Source organism: Calliphora vicina, chromosome 2, assembly GCF_958450345.1.
Source record: "Calliphora vicina chromosome 2, idCalVici1.1, whole genome shotgun sequence".
Taxonomy (NCBI): Eukaryota; Metazoa; Arthropoda; class Insecta; order Diptera; family Calliphoridae; genus Calliphora; species Calliphora vicina.
Genome location: NC_088781.1, coordinates 126,035,643 through 126,055,785, shown reverse-complemented (window position 1 = coordinate 126,055,785; position 20,143 = coordinate 126,035,643). Strand labels below are relative to the sequence as shown.

The 20,143-nt window shown below is 29.9% G+C and overlaps 2 protein-coding genes across 2 annotated transcripts; one reads left to right on the top strand and one right to left on the bottom strand.

The window, feature by feature from the left end:
* Positions 1 to 943: 943 nt before the first annotated feature.
* On the bottom strand, positions 944 to 8,279 carry LOC135951557 (uncharacterized). Its single transcript, XM_065501230.1, has 6 exons — positions 7,539 to 8,279; positions 3,101 to 4,795; positions 1,951 to 2,037; positions 1,661 to 1,888; positions 1,469 to 1,598; positions 944 to 1,408 (listed from the first exon to the last, which is right to left on the bottom strand). Exons 1-6 carry the CDS (start codon positions 7,938 to 7,940, stop codon positions 1,278 to 1,280), a joined length of 2,673 nt encoding a protein of 890 aa, XP_065357302.1. The 5' UTR covers positions 7,941 to 8,279; the 3' UTR covers positions 944 to 1,277.
* Positions 8,280 to 9,864: 1,585 nt separating this feature from the next.
* On the top strand, positions 9,865 to 12,102 carry LOC135950346 (uncharacterized). The gene is made up of 3 exons (XM_065499893.1): positions 9,865 to 10,056; positions 10,141 to 10,530; positions 10,591 to 12,102. The coding sequence occupies exons 1-3, from the start codon at positions 9,967 to 9,969 to the stop codon at positions 12,028 to 12,030; spliced, it is 1,920 nt and encodes a 639-aa protein (XP_065355965.1). The 5' UTR covers positions 9,865 to 9,966; the 3' UTR covers positions 12,031 to 12,102.
* The last annotated feature ends 8,041 nt before the right edge of the window (positions 12,103 to 20,143 follow it).

Genomic DNA, 20,143 nt, shown 5'->3' with positions numbered 1-20,143 from the left:
AGTTCGAATGTGATTTCGAATTCAAATACAAATCTATAAAATAAACTAGCAGACCTGTCACATATTTTGTTCGGAATGGTTTCAATTCCGATCGATTGCATTTTAGCTTCTTCAGATTCCGCGTAATTTATTAATTCCAAAAATATTTATTTCTGATTTCAATTTGAAGTTTTTGCTACAGAAACTGATTAAAATTTTTAGAAAACAAATAATTACAAAGAAATATCAATTCCACTTTGAAAACTGAAAGTGGTTTCATTCCGAAAGATATTTTCGTTTTATTTTTTCTGGAGAAGCAGAAAATGGAATTAATTCCACTTTCGATCGGAATGGAATTCAGTGACAGGCCTGTAGATTGCTATTGAAATCTCATAATTTCATTGAGATTAACACAATATTCTATTAATAATAGACTGACTTTATTTTTTCTTTTTATTTCATTTTACTGGCCAGTTGTTTGGGGTTTCACTTTAACGATTTAATTTTAATCACAATTCTGAAATAACAAACAAATCTAATTAATTTAAACAACTTACCCAGCAATTTCATTCGTTGTTTTTATTCGTTTAATGAAGAGAAACCTCCAGGCATTATATGTTATTGGATTTTTTTAGCGGCCTACAAAACAAATTCAATAAATTAAAGTTCGCATATTAAATTATTTCTCTACATACTTACTTTGCACTTTTGACCATTATGTCGCTTGATTGATTTATTATGCTAGACTCATTTTTTATTTTTTTTATCCTAAAAATTTTGTATTTTAATACATAGTTAGTACTTTTTATTGTTAAAGAAAGAAATTAATTTCATAATTGTAAACTAATATGTTTTATATATCGAAGGACATAGGTTGATACACAGTAACTAATACTTTTTCCAAGATGATATAAGGATATCAAACGATTACACCAGCATCCGAAAAAAGTGTTATACAAAAAAGTTGTTGTATTTCTTTGTTTTTCGTTTATTATTCTTTGTTAATATTTATTAACTGCAGCCAGAGCTGTTGTATGTTTTTTTTTGTAATATTTTAAATTGTTACCAATGTTGTTACAACACTTTATTTAAATAATCACACATATTGAAATTGTGCTACAAAGTGTGTTTGATTCGTTATTTGTTTTTACTTGATTTTTTTGTTGTTGGTTTTTTTATATAAATTTTATAAATATAATGAAGATTCCTAAGCTGTACTATTTACTACTAGTATTGTATTGTATATTATAATTATAATTTGCTTGCATGTATTTTATAAATCGTGTGTGTGTATGTGTTTAACATTGTTTTGTTAATGTTAGAAAACCACTGGGATAATACTGTGGTATAGAAATAAATTCTGGTAGTGGTCGACGTGATGAACATGAAGAACGTTGATGAGCTTGTCGTATTATATTTGCAATTTTACCTAAAAAGTTATAAAATAATGAATCCTGAAAGCTTTTTTTATTTATTTGCATTTACTTACCTAAAATATTAGTATCTTGATAGGGTTTATCCATTTCTTTAAGAATTTCTAAATTTTTATGTTGAGACCAATAATATAATATATCGGAGACTCTAACGGTTACCATTTCCATATCGGTTATAGAAGCGTCCTGCTAAGAAAATAATAAATTAAATATTGTAATGTTAAAGAAAATTTTTTTATTTTAATTACCTTTTTAAATTGCACTATAATTTGTTTTTGCGATGCTTTTCCTATTATCCTCTGTAACTTTAAATAGTTACCCTGTCTCTTGGAGACATACATGAGGAAATCTTTAAGATTTTGAAATTCTTTTAAAGGTTTTGAAATATTTGTTGAGGAACTGCTGTAATAATTTGCATTGAACTTTTGTAAGCATTTCCTTAAAAGATCTTGATTGTAGGTGATTTGTAGTTTGTCCTGAAATAAACATTTTTAATTAAATAACATTAATTATGCTAAAAGCTTTGACAATGACTTACAAATGCCTGCACAAGACAAGTTTCGGTTAGATTTTGTGTGGGCACCGTAACGCTACAAGGATCAGGAGGCTTGATATTTTTCAATAGCTAAAATATAAAAGAAATAAAAGATTTTTAATGAAAAAATAAAATATTTATATAAATAACAGTATTTTTATCGCAAATATTGTATTGTCTCTATAAATTTTTTTTTCCTATAGAAAAATTTGTGTATAACAGTTGTTTCTATAGAATTTTTTCTGTAAAACTGTGTTTTCTACAGTAAAAATTGTGTATAACAGTTTTTTCTATAGAAAAAGCTGTGTATAAGAGTTTTTTATATGGAAAAAGTTGTGTATAATTGTTTTTTATAGAAAAAGTTATTTATAACAGTTTTTATACTATAGAAAATGTTGTGTATAACAGTTTTTTTTCTATAAAAAAGTTGTGTATAACAGTTTTTCTGTAGAAAAATTTTTGTAAACAATTTTTTCTAAAAAGAACTGTTTTTTCTGTAGAAAATGTTGTGCATAACAGTTTTTTCTATAGAAAATATTGTGTATAACAGTTTTTTCTATAAAAAAAAGTTGTGTATAAAAGTTTTTTTATTTAGTAAAAGTTGTGTATAACAGTTTTTTTTTTCTGTAGAAAAAGTTGTTTATAACAGTTTTTTCTATAGAACGAGTTTTGTATAACAGTTTTTTTTCTGTAGAAAAAGTTGTGTGTAACAGTTTTTTCTGTAGAAAAAGTTTGTGTATAACAGTTTTTTCTATAGAACGAGTTTTGTATAACAGTTTTTTCTGTAGAAAAAGTTGTGTATTACAGTTTCTTTAGATAAAGTTGTGTATAAAAGTTTTTTCTATAGAAAAAGTTGTGTATAACAGTTTTTTTCTATAGAAAATGATGTGTGTAACAGTTTTTTCCATAGAACGAGTTTTGTATAACAGTTTCTGTAGAAAAAGTTGTGTATAACAGTTTTTTCTGTAGAAAAAGTTGAGTATACCAGTTTATCTTTAGAAGAAATTACGTATAACAGTTTTTCCTGCAAAAAAGGTTTTGTATAACAGTTCTATAGTAAAATTTGTGTGAAAAATTATTTATAACAGTTGGGCCTATAAATATTTTTTTTCTGAAAATATCGTGTTCTTTGCAGTTTTCTTCGCTTACTAACCTTTGATTCTAAATTCTTTAAACTTTGGTTTAAATCCTTAATATCCACCACCACCTTGGTTGGCTGTGTTTTCGTTGCTGTTGTTGCGGTTGCCGCAGCGGCAGTCGATGTTGCTTTCGTTACTGCAATTGCCTCGCTCTCCTTATTCTCCTGCACATAACAATCCCATTCCTGCCTTTTGCGAGCCTGAGAATTTAAGAATTCACATGAAAACAGCCTCGATGTTGGAGAAGGTTGATCGTTGAAGAAGAACGTAGTAGTAGGCGAAGCACTTCTGCGATATTTTGAATGTTCGGCCGTGGAACGTGTGGTATTGTATAATGATAGATGTCCCAAACGTTTGCGACACTTTAAACAGCCTTGTGGATCCAAAGCTTTGCCTATAGTGTTGGCCAAAAATTCTTTTTCCAAACAATCCAAGCATGTGTCATCGCTAAAAGCATTAAATTCTGGATTTAAAATAGCCGCTGTTGAGGGTGCAGTATGGGGAGCAGAGGACAGCAAAGGCTGCTTAGATGAGGCAATGGCTGTGTTGGCCGATAAATCACGTTCTGTGCGAAACTCCGAACAGCTGACGCTGCGTTCATCGAAACTGCAGCTGGTGCCCAGAGTGGTAGTTGGAAAAGCTGATCTCAAAGAGTTGCGTGACTTTGAAGAATTTTTCGAAGAGGTAGATGAAGTTGAAGAGAAAGTCGATAAACGTTTAGGTTTGGCTCCGGTTATTTTGGATGGTGATTTGTGTGCTAGTGTTTGCAAGGGGGCAGCTAAAGTGCAATCCTTAGTTGAATTGACCACGGCCGATTCCGAATTACATCTATTGGTGAAGTGTTCGTGTAAAGTATTTGGCAGCGAATGACTGGTATCGGCCGTTAATACATCATTGGCGAATTCCTCCTCTAGAGGACGCGACTCCAAGGCCGAATTTAAACGTTCTCTACCCTCATCACTCAAATCTTCATTGTAGTCCTTTTGTATTTGATCTAAATGTAAAGTAATACGTGCAAAGTTTTTCGTTAATAACGATTGGGCCTGCAAAGCCTTGGGTGCGGGCGGCAGATCATCTATGGGCGATGAAAACAATTGATGCCGTTGTGTGGGCGTAACCAAGTGACAGGCATCTCTTTGCAACAGATACTGATCGCTAGCATCTGTCGTGCAGTTTCTCTGGGCTTGATTGTATTCCAATTCGGACAAAGGATCCGGCTCAAAATCCATTTCCAAGAAATCAGTCTCCTCATCGACTGCAGCACAGCCGTGCAGCAAACCAAAATTACCACCTACTCCCGTCAAAGGGCGCAACGGTAAATCAAAATCGGCACCCTCGCCCCGATAGGCATAAATACAATCATCGGAGTTTAGCGACAGCTCTTCAGCCTCTACATCGATGTCTTCCGCGAGCAGTATGAGATCATCGTCGCCGTAAAAATTATCACTTATATAGCTAAGATTTTCGGTGGAGTTATTTAGGGAAGTACGATTCGAATGGCCACCCCCAATACCGGCTCCACCAGTTGCAGATATTGCAAAATGATCCTCCAGCAGAGGAGGCGATAACGAAACGGCACCACACATATCGTAAGCAACGTAATCAGTCTCTGTTTGTAGAAAGGAAGCTGTGGTAGCTGATGTAGCGGCTTGTGAGTCAATATCACGGGCAGCTGATGCTAAAGCGGAGCCATTATATGATAAGGGAAGCTGTAGATGAGAGAAATAGAGATTCAATAAAATTAAACTCGATCAATATTTGAAAATTTTTGTATAACAGTTTTTTCTATAACAGTTTTTTTTATAAAAAATATTGTGTGGATCAGAGTTTTCTATAAAAAATATTGTGTTGAGCAGTGTTTTCTACAGATAATATTGTGTCGATCAGTGTTTTCTATAGAAAATTTTTGTCAATCAGTGTTTTCTATAGAAAATATTGCGTCGATCAGTATTTTTTATAGAAATAAATTAGTCAATCAGTGTTTTTTACAGATAATATTGTGTCGATCAGTGTTTTCTAAAGAAAATATTGTGTCGATCAGTATTTTCTATAGAAAATATTGCATTGATTATTGTTTTCCATAGAAAAAATTGTATTGATCAATGTATTCTATAGAAATTATTGTATTGATCAGTATTTATAGAAATGATTGTGCCGATCAGTGTTTTCTATAGAAAATATTGTGTCGATCTGTGTTTTCTATAAAACATATTGTGTCGATCAGTGTTTTCCATAGAAAAAAATTGTATTGATCAGTGTTGTCTATAGAAAATATTGTGTCGATCAGTGTTTTCTATAAAAAATATTGTGTTGATCAGTGTTTTCTACAGATAATATTGTGTCGATCAGTGTTTTCTATAGAAAATTTTTGTCAATTAGTGTTTTCTATAGAAAATATTGCGTCGATCAGTATTTTTTATAGAAATAAATTAGTCAATCAGTGTTTTTTACAGATAATATTGTGTCGATCAGTGTTTTCTAAAGAAAATATTGTGTCGATCAGTATTTTCTATAGAAAATATTGCATTGATTATTGTTTTCCATAGAAAAAATTGTATTGATCAGTGTATTCTATAGAAATTATTGTATTGATCAGTATTTATAGAAATGATTGTGCCGATCAGTGTTTTCTATAGAAAATATTGTGTCGATCTGTGTTTTCTATAGAAAATATTGTGTCGATCAGTGTTTTCCATAGAAAAAAATTGTATTGATCAGTGTTGTCTATAGAAAATATTGTGTCGATCAGTGTTTTCTATAGAAAATATTGTGTCGATCAGTGTTTTTATAGAAAATATTGTGTCGATCAGTGTTTTCTATAGAAAATATTGTGTCGATCAGTGCTTTCCATAGAAAAAATTGTATTGATCAGTGTGGTGATCATTGTTTTCTATAGAAACAATTGTATTGATCAGTGTTTTCTATAGAAATGATTGTGTCGATCAGTATTTTCAATAGAAAATATTGTGTCAATCAGTATTTTCTATAGGAAAATATTGTGGCGATCAGTGTTTTCTATAGGAAAATATTGTGTCGATCAGTGTTTTCTATAGAAAAGATTGTATAGGTTAGTGTTTTTCATAGAAAAAATTGTATTGATCAGTGTTTTCTATAAAAATGATTGTGGTGATCAGTGTTTTCAATAGAAATGACTGTGTTGATCAGTATTTTCTATAGAAAATATTGTGTCGATCAGTGATTTCTATAGAAAATATTGTATTGATCTGTGTTTTCTAAAAAAAAATTTTTATGAAAAACATTTATTGGGAGAAAAAAATTGTATCGTACAAAAAAAAGTGGTGAATAAAAATTCTGGTTAAAAAATATTTTTCCCAATTTTACCGATTGTTTGACCGAATTTCAATTGCATTATATACGTCATTGAAAAGATCATTGAAATGTCTTTCATTAGATATCCATATTGTCTATGTTAATGACTTAGTAATCCAGATATACATATATCAAAAATCGATAAAGTCGCTTTTTTGCATATCTCAACCATTTGTGGGCCAATTTTCCAGAATTTAAATAACAACCAAACTATGACTATGGCGGATATATTGATGTGTCATTCATGTATAAAAATTAATTATAAAGATTCAGAATATATATACTTTATGAAGTCGCTAATGAAAAACGTGAAAATTATATATCCCCTCTCTATCACTTCGTCAATTCGAAACGTCGAGTTTCTGGATAAAATTCCATGATGTTTGGTGACATATTTTTTTTTGTAAATAATTTTTTTTTCATCAGACATATTTTTCAGTATTTATCTTCTACTTTGTTGAAGGGTATATAAGATTCGGTACACCCGAATAGAGTACTTTAGTTTTTATAATGTTTATTGTTTCATATTTGTCAGTAGCTAGCTCAGTATAGCTGCTATATAATTTTAGAATTATATAAATGTAGTCTGGAATTAAATTGTTATAAGGAATAATTCCTGATACATATCTTCGTTTATAGATAGTGGATTGATGCAATGTATAGAAATATTAGTCTAGTTATTACAATCAACAATATGTATAGAAATTGAAAATATTTTGTTTACAAATTATGTATTAAGTGTTTATCTTGTTTATCGAGACGAGAAAAATTCTCTCTAGATGACACATAGTTTTCTTATAGAAAATCAATATACAGTTAACAAGTGAATTAAATGATTGAATCAAAAATATTTGATTCAAACACTTTTGCCTCTCTAGCTATGTTTTTCAACAAAACTTTGTCTAGTTATTGTAAAAGATTTTAAGTCAAACTAAAAGCATGCCTTTTTCCAAGTAATTCCCCTAAGAAAAAAGAAATCTTTTGATAAGGTCGTTTCCATAGGAAAAACATATATATATATAAAAAAAATTCATTAGTCACATTACAATTTCTTTTGGAAAACACAAAATGCTTGCAATTGAAAACACACACACTCACAAACCACTCACTACCCACACCCACCTTTTCAGTTGTATTGCCAGTACTACCGCCACCTTCGTCCTCCTCATTTAAGGTTACTCTGGGCAGAGTAGACGACGCATTCGATGATGTACCATTCTTTTGATAGATATCACAGCTATCACACTGCCACGCAGAGTTCGATGTGGTGGTGTTGAGGGTATTTGTAGGATTAACATTACATTTGTGCAGTTCCTGGTGGTCGCTAAAGGATTTTTCCGAATTATTATTGTTATTAACATGTAATGCGGCCAACCAAGTGGACGTGTGAGCCGACACTGGCGGCGTGTTGACAACACCAGCCGCCCCAACACCACCTACAGCACCTGCACCACAACTCATAGCCCTTGAATCTCGTTTACAGTTAGCCTCTGAGGAGGCCGGAAATTTGGCCAAGTTTTCCATGCTGTCCTCTCTAGCACAAAAACTTTTGGCAAAGTTTTATCTTTTTCGCTTACAAGATTTCTTTTGTGTTCACCACTAGTATGCGTCGGCGATTTTTTTCTATTATTTTTATATTACAAGTTGTCCTCCTCGTCGTCGTCGTCAACCTTTTTTTTTTCTTTTTCTGTTCATTCATACGACGCCTTTTTCTTTGTGGCTTTTTTATGGATATTTAAGTTATTTTATTGTTCGCATAGTTCTCTTTGTTTTTTTCTTCAACATTTTATTATTGCTTTTTTAGATGTTTTATTATTTATAAATAACTATTTTTATAGCTTTTTTTAAAACTCTGAAAAAAATTAAAAATTTTTCACCTCTTGTAAAAAAAAAAAATCTTTTGTTTTCTCTTGTAACCAGAAAATTTTGACAGTTTGTTTTGGTATCTTGCAGTGTTGCCACACACATTGTGTGGAATTTTAATTATATGTGTAATAGGCAGCATGTGTAAATTCAGATTACCTCTACTTACTCTATTTAAAAGAAATTCTAAGTATCAAATTAATATAAATATAAACTGATGTTGTCTTGATATCTTCAGACTTAAGTTTTTACAAATAATTTTTCTTCTAAAGTGTAATTTAGGAATCAGTTATGGGTAATTTACAATTATCTTGCTGCTGCTGGCAACTCTGGCATTAAGGGCAACTCAAAAGTGGCATTAAACTATATTATCGACAACTGTCTTATCTAACAACGGCATTACCGTTTGATACATGCAGGGTTCTGAGTAAATTAAAAAAAAGTTAAAAAATCAAAAGATTTCGGATTATTTTTTCGAAAAAATTACTTACATGCTTAGTGCGATTATAGAACATTAAAAATATGTAGCACGAATTTGATATAAAAATCAAAAAAAAAAATATTTTTTTAGTCGTTGATAGTTGATTTTATATAAAATAATAATATATAAAACCAATATTGTGTGCTATTTTTAAAAAAATAAGTATTTTTCAATTTAATTGCTTTTGAAAATCAACCCTGTTAGCAGATTTCAAGTAGAAACGTAATGAAATTCAGTTTTTAACAGATTCAGACGTTACAGTTAAGTTACATTTTATCACTATAACTGATCTAACTACTTCACACACAACAAAATCGATCAGTTCCGTTCCCTTAAAGATACATTATATTACAGTTGGCTAACCCAGCCCAGAAATGGTACATTTTCGTGTTAATGAGTAAAAAAAGTACTATAGTTTGTTTTCTCTACATCCTGGGTAGGAAACACGTAAAGTATTTTGTTAATTCGGGTAAAAGAACGATTCATCTGGCAGCTCATTTCTATAAACAGCTGTTGGTTGTTTACCAGAGATGGAAAATATAGTACTATTGTTCATTATTCCCCTAAAATTTTAAATGAACCATTTTCTGCATTGAAAACTTTTGGAAAATACTCACCAATAATTGTAACGGTTGAAATGAATGTGTAAACCAATTAACAACTAACATCCTTACCACTATAAATCTTGTTAATAAAAAGAGGGTATTTCCAATTAAAGATACAATCGTCTCATTTGAAATATTTTGAAATTGTCTTATAACCTCATCTGATGAAGCTTCCAAACCTGAAGGTCATCCTTTAGTACCTGGGGTCCAGTCTCTTTTCCTTCTTCCGTCTTACAAATGTGCTTTCATCACTGCCTCTTAAATTACATTAAAAAAAATGTGAAAATATTAACTGTTGAGAGAATTTTCATCTGTTCCAGATTTTTTTTACAAAAGTTTCTATTAATAAACAATTTGTGAGCTCTTAGATAAGTAAATTGTGAAAATATGTGTTTTATGCGAAAGTTTGCAATCTCAAAAGTACTCACTTTACAAAATCCCAGTTTTCCATGTCTGTTGTTTACATTTATTTGTTCTTGTTGTTCTTGTTGTCATTGACTTGGCAGTGTTTGCTTAATTATTTAGATAAAATTTTTATGAACTTTTAACGCCAAAAAAATTGCTCATATTAAGATTAAATTGCTGAAAATATTCCATTGTAATGGTTTCCTATTCCTTTGAAGGTAATAAACGTCTGTGGACTGTAAGAGATGAGGAGGAAAATGAGAAAATATTTAGCCAGCAATCTATGGTAAGAAAAAAAAATTGGCGCCAAATAAAAAAAATTTACCGTTATAACAGCAACTTTATTACAAATCGCCATTTTTGTTCACAGCCCACTGGGGTTAAAATTCCTCATCATTTCAAGCCTACTTATTTAGCCAATGCTGAGTATGATGTGGAAAAGTGGCCTTTGGCACAATTAATGCGTTTACTAAGATTATATGCGGCTCATCGTTGTCTATGGGATGTTGGCTGCAAAGATAATCGTAATCGTAAAATGCGTCATGCTGCTCTAGTTGATATAACTGCGGCGCTGGATGCTGGCTTCTCTAAGGAACAGGTAGTGCAGAAAATTAATATTTTAAGAGCCACCTATCGTTATGAAAAAAAGCGCATTAAGCAGAGGATACGCCGTGGCTTGGGAGCCCGCACAAAATTGAAATGGTTTGCTTTAGCAGATGCTTTTTTGAGAAATGTGCCTAAGAAGGGGCAAAGGGAGGAGGTAAGAAAATATAAATATAATTTTAGTTTCTTGAGAAGATTTTGTATTTAATTCTTTCAGGATCCCTCAAATTCTGATTCGGATTTAGAAGATACTATAGTATTCACCATAAATCCTGAATCTTTGGTGCCTTTGGAACAAGATTACGACACTGAAAACCATCAAGCATACAAAGATAATGAGGAAAATTCATTGGAAGCTAAAGAAGATATCTACTCGGATGATTCTCAATTTAACTACAATGAAATTGAAACACAAAAAACTAACCACTGTAAAGCCTTAAAAAACAAAAATGTGGAAACTAAATTTGAAACAGATACATCAGACCAAGAAATTGAGGAAACTCAATTTACTGAACATCAAGTTAAAAGTGATTTAATACTAAAAAAGCAATCCACTTGGACTTTAAAAGATACTTACAAATTCATTAAACTGCTAGAAAATCATTCAGTTTTATTTGATAATAACTTGGAAAATTTCAAATTTCAACAACGAACCGCCTTAAAATTGATAGCCCAAGAAATGCATTGCGAATTTAAAGCTATCGAAAAACGTTGGTTTATTTTACAAAAGACTTACAAGGAAGAAAAGCAAACAATGCAAAAAAATACCCAATACAAACCCAAATATAAATGGTGGCCGGCTGCAGAAAAACTTTTTGCAACAAAATCAATTACAAAAGTAGCAGAAAGTGTAACAAATGCGGAAGATATGGCTACAAAAGAAGGTATGTCAAAATCTGAAGATGATATTACCACAGAGTTCATATTTTTGCCTGAAATGCAAAATCTAGAAAGCACAGATGATGAGAACTATGAAAATAGATTTTTACAAAATCCTATACCATCAGTGGCACCTCCATCCCACATGAATGAAGCTATGGCTTCACTATTTCATTCAAATGATGAAGATGATGAACTCTCCCAAGAATCCCATACAAATTCTTCCTTTGCCAAAGAAAATGATTCCTCAAGCTCCGCTAAATTTGTGTGGCATGGCTTAGAGGACGACCTACTAGAAGGCAAGTGGTCGCTTAAGCATTCTGTCAAATTCCTAAGACTTTATGGTGTCCACAAATGCTTGTGGGACTTAAATGATCCGGACTATCGTACCAGACCATTACGAAATGCCGCAATTGAGGATATAGCCGCCTCCATGGGTCACGGATTGACTGCTTCCTATGTGTCAAAGAAAATTAAAATTTTTCGCATTACCTATATGCAGCAAAGGAAACGCCTTTTGGAGGCCACTGAAAAAGGTGAAAAGCCGGAAATTTTATTAAAATGGTTCCCGCTGGCCGATAGTTTTCTTAGGCCTCACATAGGTTTGCGCTCCATTAAATCGGATGCCAAAGAAATACCTCAGTTTGATTATCAATATGTTTATGCCAATTTGAGCTTAATTGATCCGGCTCTTTTGAACGATTTTCGTGGCAAGGGCACACAAAATGCCATAGAAATTGGCAACGACAGCGATATAATGGATATAGAAGGAGAGTAGCAGTGTTTAATTCAAAAGTGTTACCTTTTGTTTGTTTATTTTTATTAAAGGTTTTTAAATTACGTGAAATAATTGGTTTCAAATCAACACTCAAGATACATACATACATATTTCAAGATCATTCAAATTCCATTATCATCACTACGGTAAGTTGTTCATTTTCATTATATATTTTCTATATACATATGTAAATTTAAGTCTTTTTATACAATTCACCAAGTAGTAAGGGTATATATAAATATAAAGGTCATTCCGTTTGAAATTTCTACATTTTTCATTTCCATCCCCATAAAGTATATATTTTCTGGATCGTTATAGATAGCGGAGACCATGTCTTCTGTCTGTTGAAATCAACATTCCGAAGCCTACAAATAACTTACATACATGATTAATATATGAGGAGCCACAGAACAAAATGTACTTTTTTTGAAAATTTAAAAATGTTGGGAAATTAATTTTTTTCTAGAAGATTTCAATCCAAATATTATAAAAATACCAAAAATCCATTTGTAAAAAAATTCGAAAAAGTACCTTTTGTTCTGCGGCTCCTCATATCAATATATCTGCAAAAGTCCCGGTTCGGTTGCTATTTACATTTAGGAAAATCGGGCCACAAACCACGACTACCTGGATTTTTGACTATTTTTGATTACTAACTGTTCGATAATTTGTCAAATCGGGGAAAAAATGATTAATTCGATTTTTTTCACCCAAAAATTTTAACCCAACATTTTTTTCTCGAAAATAATTTTTTTTCGTGATCTATGGCATATTAGTACATAGATATTAGAAAAGAGTTGGGCTTCTGGGAGCCCCCAGGTTCCCAATTTCGCTGGGCAAATATAGTTATGTATCCCAAATAATCTCAAACACACACTTACCAAGTAAGAGAGCTGTGGCGAATCTTATATACCCTTCAACAAATTATACTTATAAATAAAAACTTTAAATATTTTTAGGTAAACAAAATTAAAAAAAAAAAATTTAATTTTTTTTTCAAATTTTTTTTCTTTTTTTAAATTTTTTTTTAAAAAAAATTAAATATTTTTAGTATTTTAGGTAAAAAATTAATTAATTTTTTTAAATTTTTTTTTATAAATTTTTAAAATATTTTTTTTTAATTTGTTAGTGAAATAGATGCGTTCCAAAAAAATCGCATAAATTGAATTCGCATATAAAAACTAATGATTCGTTCTAAAATTCTGAAAAACCGCATAAATTCAAATTTTAATTAAAAAATTCAAATAAAATCGCATAAAAAAATCAACAAAAATATATTTATTTCATTTACTTAAACTATAAAAACAAAATACGTAAAAAATAAAAAAAAATATAGTATTGATTCATTAATTACAGGAAAAAACTGAAAATGATCCAAAAAATAAGCTAAAACATTTTTTAAGGAAATTCTGTAAATATTGTTACGTTTTAACCTTTTCAAAACGCTGGTTTATTTCCTTTAAATAAACCGGATACTTTTGATTGCAAATAAAAGCCGTTTAGTAGTTTGAAAATTGTAACAACTCTTTATTTATTTAAAAATGTACAACACCAACAGAATTAAATAGTCACTCAATGTTTTTTTTATACACGTTTATAAATTCTCAGAAATACAGACACTTTATAATGTACACGAATTCACTTGAAAAATACAGCACACTTTAAGGCACTCAGTTGATGTTTATTCGAATAGCGTCTCTGATAATCCTCCACTCACGACTGCAACCTCTGCCACTATTTATAACACTGCCACTGCACTCTAGATTTCTCTTTAACTGTCTAGAGGTTTCTAAAACATACGCCATTTGTGGTGTACTTTCTACAATGTTCTTTAACTGAATATTCGAATTCGAATATACGGTCGCAGCAAACAGCGTTGCCAACTTATGATCAATGGTCAACTGAAAGCTTTTATTCAATGTTAATAATGCCCACAGATATGTTAAAGTTTGCTATTACAGCACTGCTATTTGAAAGCATTATACTACTTTTAAATCTGCCGTTAAAATCGTTATATTTGAATTCAAGTACAATTTCGTAACAATATGTATGATTAATCTGAATCACTGAATAATTGTCTGCATCGTTTTGGAATTGGTTCAACGTCACTTTCATCACTAGATGATATAATCATATTGTCATCATATGGTAAAATATAATTCTCATTTAAAAAAAAACATCTAAAATTTAAAAATCTGTTAAAATTCTAAAAAAAATCGTTAATTTAAAAATCGCATAAATTTGAATCCGCATAAAACGAGACCTGAGTGTATATTATTTTTTTCGTTATATATTTTAATTATCTATCATTAGATATCCATAATGTCTATATTAATTTTTTTTCAAATTTTTTATTTTTTTTTTTAAATTTTTAAAATATTTTTTTTAATTTATTATTGAAAAAAATTAAAGACAAACAAAATTTTTTGGTGGAAAAAAAATTCCCGTTTTCAAAGCGCTAATTGCGCGGTTTTCAGAACATGGTGAAATGCGTTTTTCAAACCGTAAGCGATTTTAAAACGCTGCGTTTTCCAAAACTTCGGCAATAAATCAAAAATAGGCCAACAATCGAGGTTGTTCTGGTTTTTCCTTATATCTCAGCCATTTGTGGGTAGATTTTCTCGATTTTAAATAGCAACCAAACCGGTATGAATCATATATGTAAGTTTTTTTGGAGGCTACGGAATGTTGATAACAACATATAGACGGACTGGTGGACATCCGCTATCTATAACGATCGAGAATATATATACTTTGTGGGGTCGCAAATGAAAAATGTAGAAATTACAAACGGATTGACAAACTCATGGTGAACGGTATAAAAACCTCCGGGCAAATATACTTGCTTGTGATCAGCAAAGGGTTAAGAACATAACAAGCTGTTTAAAATATTTCTCCCTTAATACCGTTACCCAACACCATAATCTTTCTCTCATTGTTTATGTGTGTTGAGTCTCATGAAAACTGGCTTATCACTACAGATTAATCAATTTAAACCTTGTTTAAGGGTCACATCACCACAATTTTAATCATACCTACTTATCATGATAATTGTATTTGAAAAGAAATAGAATTTATAACAGGTAAAAGCCATAAATAAAACGTAAATCAAGTAGAAATAAATAAGAAAAAAAAAAGAAAAGGGAGACAAAAAATGCAATTGTTATAATGAAACAAGCTGAAAAGCAACAACTGTGTTTAGGGCCTTGTAGAAACATGTGGCTTAAAGATGATAGCAAAATGTAAGAACAATAAAGAACGAATGAATTACCAGAAGTGTGAAAGACTTTGCAAACGTAATTAGTTTAAGTTATAAGCTAGTAGGTATAACTTTCAAGCCATTCAAGAGGTTTTGCTTGCTACTAAAGGTTAATAACATCATTAATTTTGTGTTATTCTAAATTATATATGTTTATACTCGTGTTACTACAGTGTACTTTGGATTTTTAATTAAAGTTTTAAACAAATTTTTTGTTTAATTTCTGCATAATACTGCAAATACCCATCATCCATTCACTATATTACCATAAAAATCAAAATGCGTAACGTGCAAAAAGTTATACAATATAAATTATTAAACAAAATTCTTATTCATGTTTTTTTTTTTTTAAAAAAACTTAAGTAATTCTTGTTACTAATAGAAAAATAATATTGAATTAAACATAGTTTGTAGCTGTAGCTCTAAACTTGCAAGAATTCTAAAGTCTTAAGGAAATCATCTTAAAATTTATTATAGTTGAAAAGGTTGTTTGTTGCTGATGAAGATAATGTTGATGATAATGATTTTTATCTTGTCTTGTTTCCATTTTAAGTATTAAAAGGCTAAAACTGAAAATATCTAAGAGCTAACAACATAACTACCAACACCATTTAATAAAAACAAAAGATCATTATTGAATAGACAAATAAATAAAAATCTACCACTAGTATTATTATAGAGCAAGAAGCAAACATGTTGGCACAGTGGGCCAGTTTAGGTTATGGCTAGTCTTGATACAGGAATGGTCTTAGAGCCCATCAGTTTTACAAGTAGTCAATGTTTTCCTTTTACGTTATTTTATATTTTTTTATCTTGGCTGACTCCAATTTATATATTTTTGTGGTCATTTGACGCTTGCTATTTGTAAATTGGTTACTTTATGTATCCCTGGTTAACTAGCTTGAAGTCAATTGACACTTCAGTGCCTCTAAGTAATCTAGAGTGTAGTCACTTTAAACTTTTTTGTGCTGCACCTTAAGAAGTATTTATTTTACCTAACAGAAATAATTTATAGTAGATGAAACCCATAGTAAGATATTTTTTAGTTTTTTTTTTTTAATATATTTTTGGTATAAAATATGATCACAGATTGAGCATATTTTTATTTTTAACACATTTTTATTTAAAAACCTAAATATTTTTTCATTAATTTTTATCCCACTGTTTGTTAACATATGAGTAGTTTTTAATAGTTTGAAGAATCCGCAGTAGTTTGTTTTCGAACCAAACCAAACTAAAAAAAAATAAAACAATGTTACAATAAATTATCTTTACTGATCTTTAACTGAAATTTATACAACATTTTCTTCAAAACAATAACAAAAACCTCATCTTAACAAATCACATACAGAAAATTAAAACAAATGTACAATAGTAAATTCTTATGAAGAATTCTTTAACAAAAAATTAAAAAAAAAACGCTGGTAGTACAAAGTAACTTATATTTTTCATAAACCAAATGACCCGTAAGGCAGTAAATTGTTTGTTTAGACAAACAGAAAAAAATATTAAAATTATAACAAATGTGTAATAAAAATAGTGTTTAAAGTTTAAGACACAAACGAAATACATAATTTTATTAAACATATCGTGAATATGCCGCTAAACCTCTTTGTTTGCAAAGCTAGAGACGATTTTAGTCTTGAGCGATCACAGATTTTTAGAGCTAGGATTTTGTCTTATACATTAAGACGTAGTATAAGACATAGTCTTCAGTAAAGACTTAGTCTTATACATTAAGACGTTGTCTTCAGTATAAGACTTAGTCTTATACTAATTATATAAGGCGTTGTCTTCAGTATAAGTCTTAGTCTTATACGTTAAGACGTTGTCTTCAGTATAAGACTTAGTCTTATACATTAAGACATTGTCTACAGTATAAGACTTAGTCTTATACATTAAGACATTGTCTACAGTATAAGACTTAGTCTTATACATTAAGACGTTGTCTTTAGTATAAGACTTAGTCTTATACATTAAGACCTTGTCTTTAGTATAAGACTTAGTCTTATACATTAAGACCTTGTGTTTAGTATAAGACTTAGTCTTATACATTAAGACCTTGTCTTATACATTAAGACCTTGTCTTTAGTATAAGACTTAGTCTTATACATTAAGACCTTGTGTTTAGTATAAGACTTAGTCTTATACATTAAGACCTTGTGTTTAGTATAAGACTTAGTCTTATACATTAAGACGTTGACTTTAGTATAAGACTTAGTCTTATACATTAAGACGTTGACTTTAGTATAAGACTTAGTCTTATACATTAAGACCTTGTCTTTAGTATAAGACTTAGTCATATACATTAAGAACTTGTCTTTAGTATAAGACTTAGTCATATACATTAAGAACTTGTCTTTAGTATAAGACTTAGTCTTATACATTAAGACCTTGTCTTTAGTATAAGACTTAGTCTTATACATTAAGACCTTGTCTTTAGTGTAAGACTTAGTCTTATACATTAAGACCTTGTCTTTAGTGTAAGACTTAGTCTTATACATTAAGTCCTTGTCTTTAGTATAAGACTTAGTCTTATACATTAAGACCTTGTCTTTAGTATAAGACTTAGTCTTATACATTAAGACCTTGTCTTTAGTATAAGACTTAGTCTTATACATTAAGACCTTGTCTTTAGTATAAGACTTAGTCTTATACATTAAGACATAGTCTTTAGTATAAGACTTAGTCTTATACATTAAGACATAGTCTTTAGTATAAGACTTAGTCTTATACATTAAGACCTTGTCTTTAGTATAAGACTTAGTCTTATACATTAAGACCTTGTCTTTAGTATAAGACTTAGTCTTTAGTATAAGACATAGTCTTTAGTATAAGACTTAGTCTTTAGTATAAGACTTAGTCTTTAGTATAAGACTTAGTCTTTAGTATAAGACTTAGTCTTTAGTATAAGACTTAGTCTTTAGTATAAGACTTAGTCTTTAGTATAAGACTTAGTCTTTAGTATAAGACTTAGTCTTTAGTATAAGACTTAGTCTTTAGTATAAGACTTAGTCTTTAGTATAAGACTTAGTCTTTAGTATAAGACTTAGTCTTTAGTATAAGACTTAGTCTTTAGTATAAGACTTAGTCTTTAGTATAAGACTTAGTCTTTAGTATAAGACTTAGTCTTTAGTATAACACTTAGTCTTTAGTATAAGACTTAGTATTTAGTATAAGACTTAGTCTTTAGTATAAGACTTAGTCTTTAGTATAAGACTTAGTCTTTAGTATAAGACTTAGTCTTTAGTATAAGACTTAGTCTTTAGTATAAGACTTAGTCTTTAGTATAAGACTTAGTCTTTAGTATAAGACTTAGTCTTTAGTATAAGACTTAGTCTTTAGTATAAGACTTAGTCTTTAGTATAAGACTTAGTCTTTAGTATAAGACTTAGTCTTTAGTATAAGACTTAGTCTTTAGTATAAGACTAAGTATTTAGTATAAGACTTAGTCTTTAGTATAAGACTTAGTCTTTAGTATAAGACTTAGTCTTTAGTATAAGACTTAGTCTTTAGTATAAGACTTAGTCTGTAGTATAAGTCTTAGTCTGTAGTATAAGACTTAGTCTTTAGTATAAGACTTAGTCTTTAGTATAAGACTTAGTCTTTAGTATAAGACTTAGTCTTTAGTATAAGACTTAGTCTTTAGTATAAGACTTAGTCTTTAGTATAAGACTTAGTCTTTAGTATAAGACTTAGTCTTTAGTATAAGACTTAGTCTTTAGTATAAGACTTAGTCTTTAGAATAAGACTTAGTCTTTAGTATAAGACTTACCCCCAGTAACACGAAGTCTGGTTATGTTTTAACTAATAGTTATACTGACAGTTTTCATACAAAAATTATTTTAACCGACAGTATAACTATTAGTTAAGGCATAACCAGACTTCGTGTTAACGGGGGTTAGTCTTTAGTATAAGACTTAGTCTTTAGTATAAGACTTAGTCTTTAGTATAAGACTTAGTCTTTAGTATAAGACTTAGTCTTTAGTATAAGACTTAGTCTTTAGTATAAGACTTAGTCTTTAGTATAAGACTTAGTCTTTAGTATAAGACTTAGTCTTTAGTATAAGACTTAGTCTTTAGTATAAGACTTAGTCTTTAGTATAAGACTTAGTCTTTAGTATAAGACTTAGTCTTTAGTATAAGACTTAGTCTTTAGTATAAGACTTAGTCTTTAGTATAAGACTTAGTCTTTAGTATAAGACTTAGTCTTTAGTATAAGACTTACCCCCATATGCATAAACAATTTTTAAATTTATCAAAGGTTTATGAATCAAATTTTATATGGAAATTTTGTTTTATAAACCTTTGATAAATTTAAAAATTGTTTATGCATATGGGGGTTAGTCTTTAGTATAAGACTTAGTCTTTAGTATAAGACTTAGTCTTTAGTATAAGACTTAGTCTTTAGTATAAGACTTAGTCTTTAGTATAAGACTTAGTCTTTAGTATAAGACTTAGTCTTTAGTATAAGACTTAGTCTTTAGTATAAGACTTAGTCTTTAGTATAAGACTTAGTCTTTAGTATAAGACTTAGTCTTTAGTATAAGACTTAGTCTTTAGTATAAGACTTAGTCTTTAGTATAAGACTTAGTCTTTAGTATAAGACTTAGTCTTTAGTATGAGACTTAGTCTTATACATTAAGACGTAGTCTTTAATATAAGACATATTCTTATACAATAAGACGACTGTGCAATGTCATATTTTTGCTGTTATTAAACACTCCCAATAAAACAATTCGTTTATCAATACCACGATCAGTAAGGCGATTAATCGTACAATGTAAAAACAACTCTCAACACAAACTTGTCTAACTAAACATTCAAGGAATAAAGTTTTTTTTCTTATACAGA

Coding starts and splice junctions, on each gene's coding strand:
- LOC135951557 (XM_065501230.1), bottom strand. CDS start 7,940: ATGGAAAACTTGGCCAAATTTCCGGCCTCCTCAGAGGCTAACTGTAAA. Junction 2,038..3,100: donor TAAAGAATTTAGAATCAAAG/GTTAGTAAGCGA, acceptor TTTATATTTTAG/CTATTGAAAAATATCAAGCC. Junction 1,599..1,660: donor TTATAGTGCAATTTAAAAAG/GTAATTAAAATA, acceptor TTTTCTTAGCAG/GACGCTTCTATAACCGATAT.
- LOC135950346 (XM_065499893.1), top strand. CDS start 9,967: ATGGTTTCCTATTCCTTTGAAGGTAATAAACGTCTGTGGACTGTAAGA. Junction 10,057..10,140: donor TATTTAGCCAGCAATCTATG/GTAAGAAAAAAA, acceptor TTTTGTTCACAG/CCCACTGGGGTTAAAATTCC. Junction 10,531..10,590: donor AGAAGGGGCAAAGGGAGGAG/GTAAGAAAATAT, acceptor TAATTCTTTCAG/GATCCCTCAAATTCTGATTC.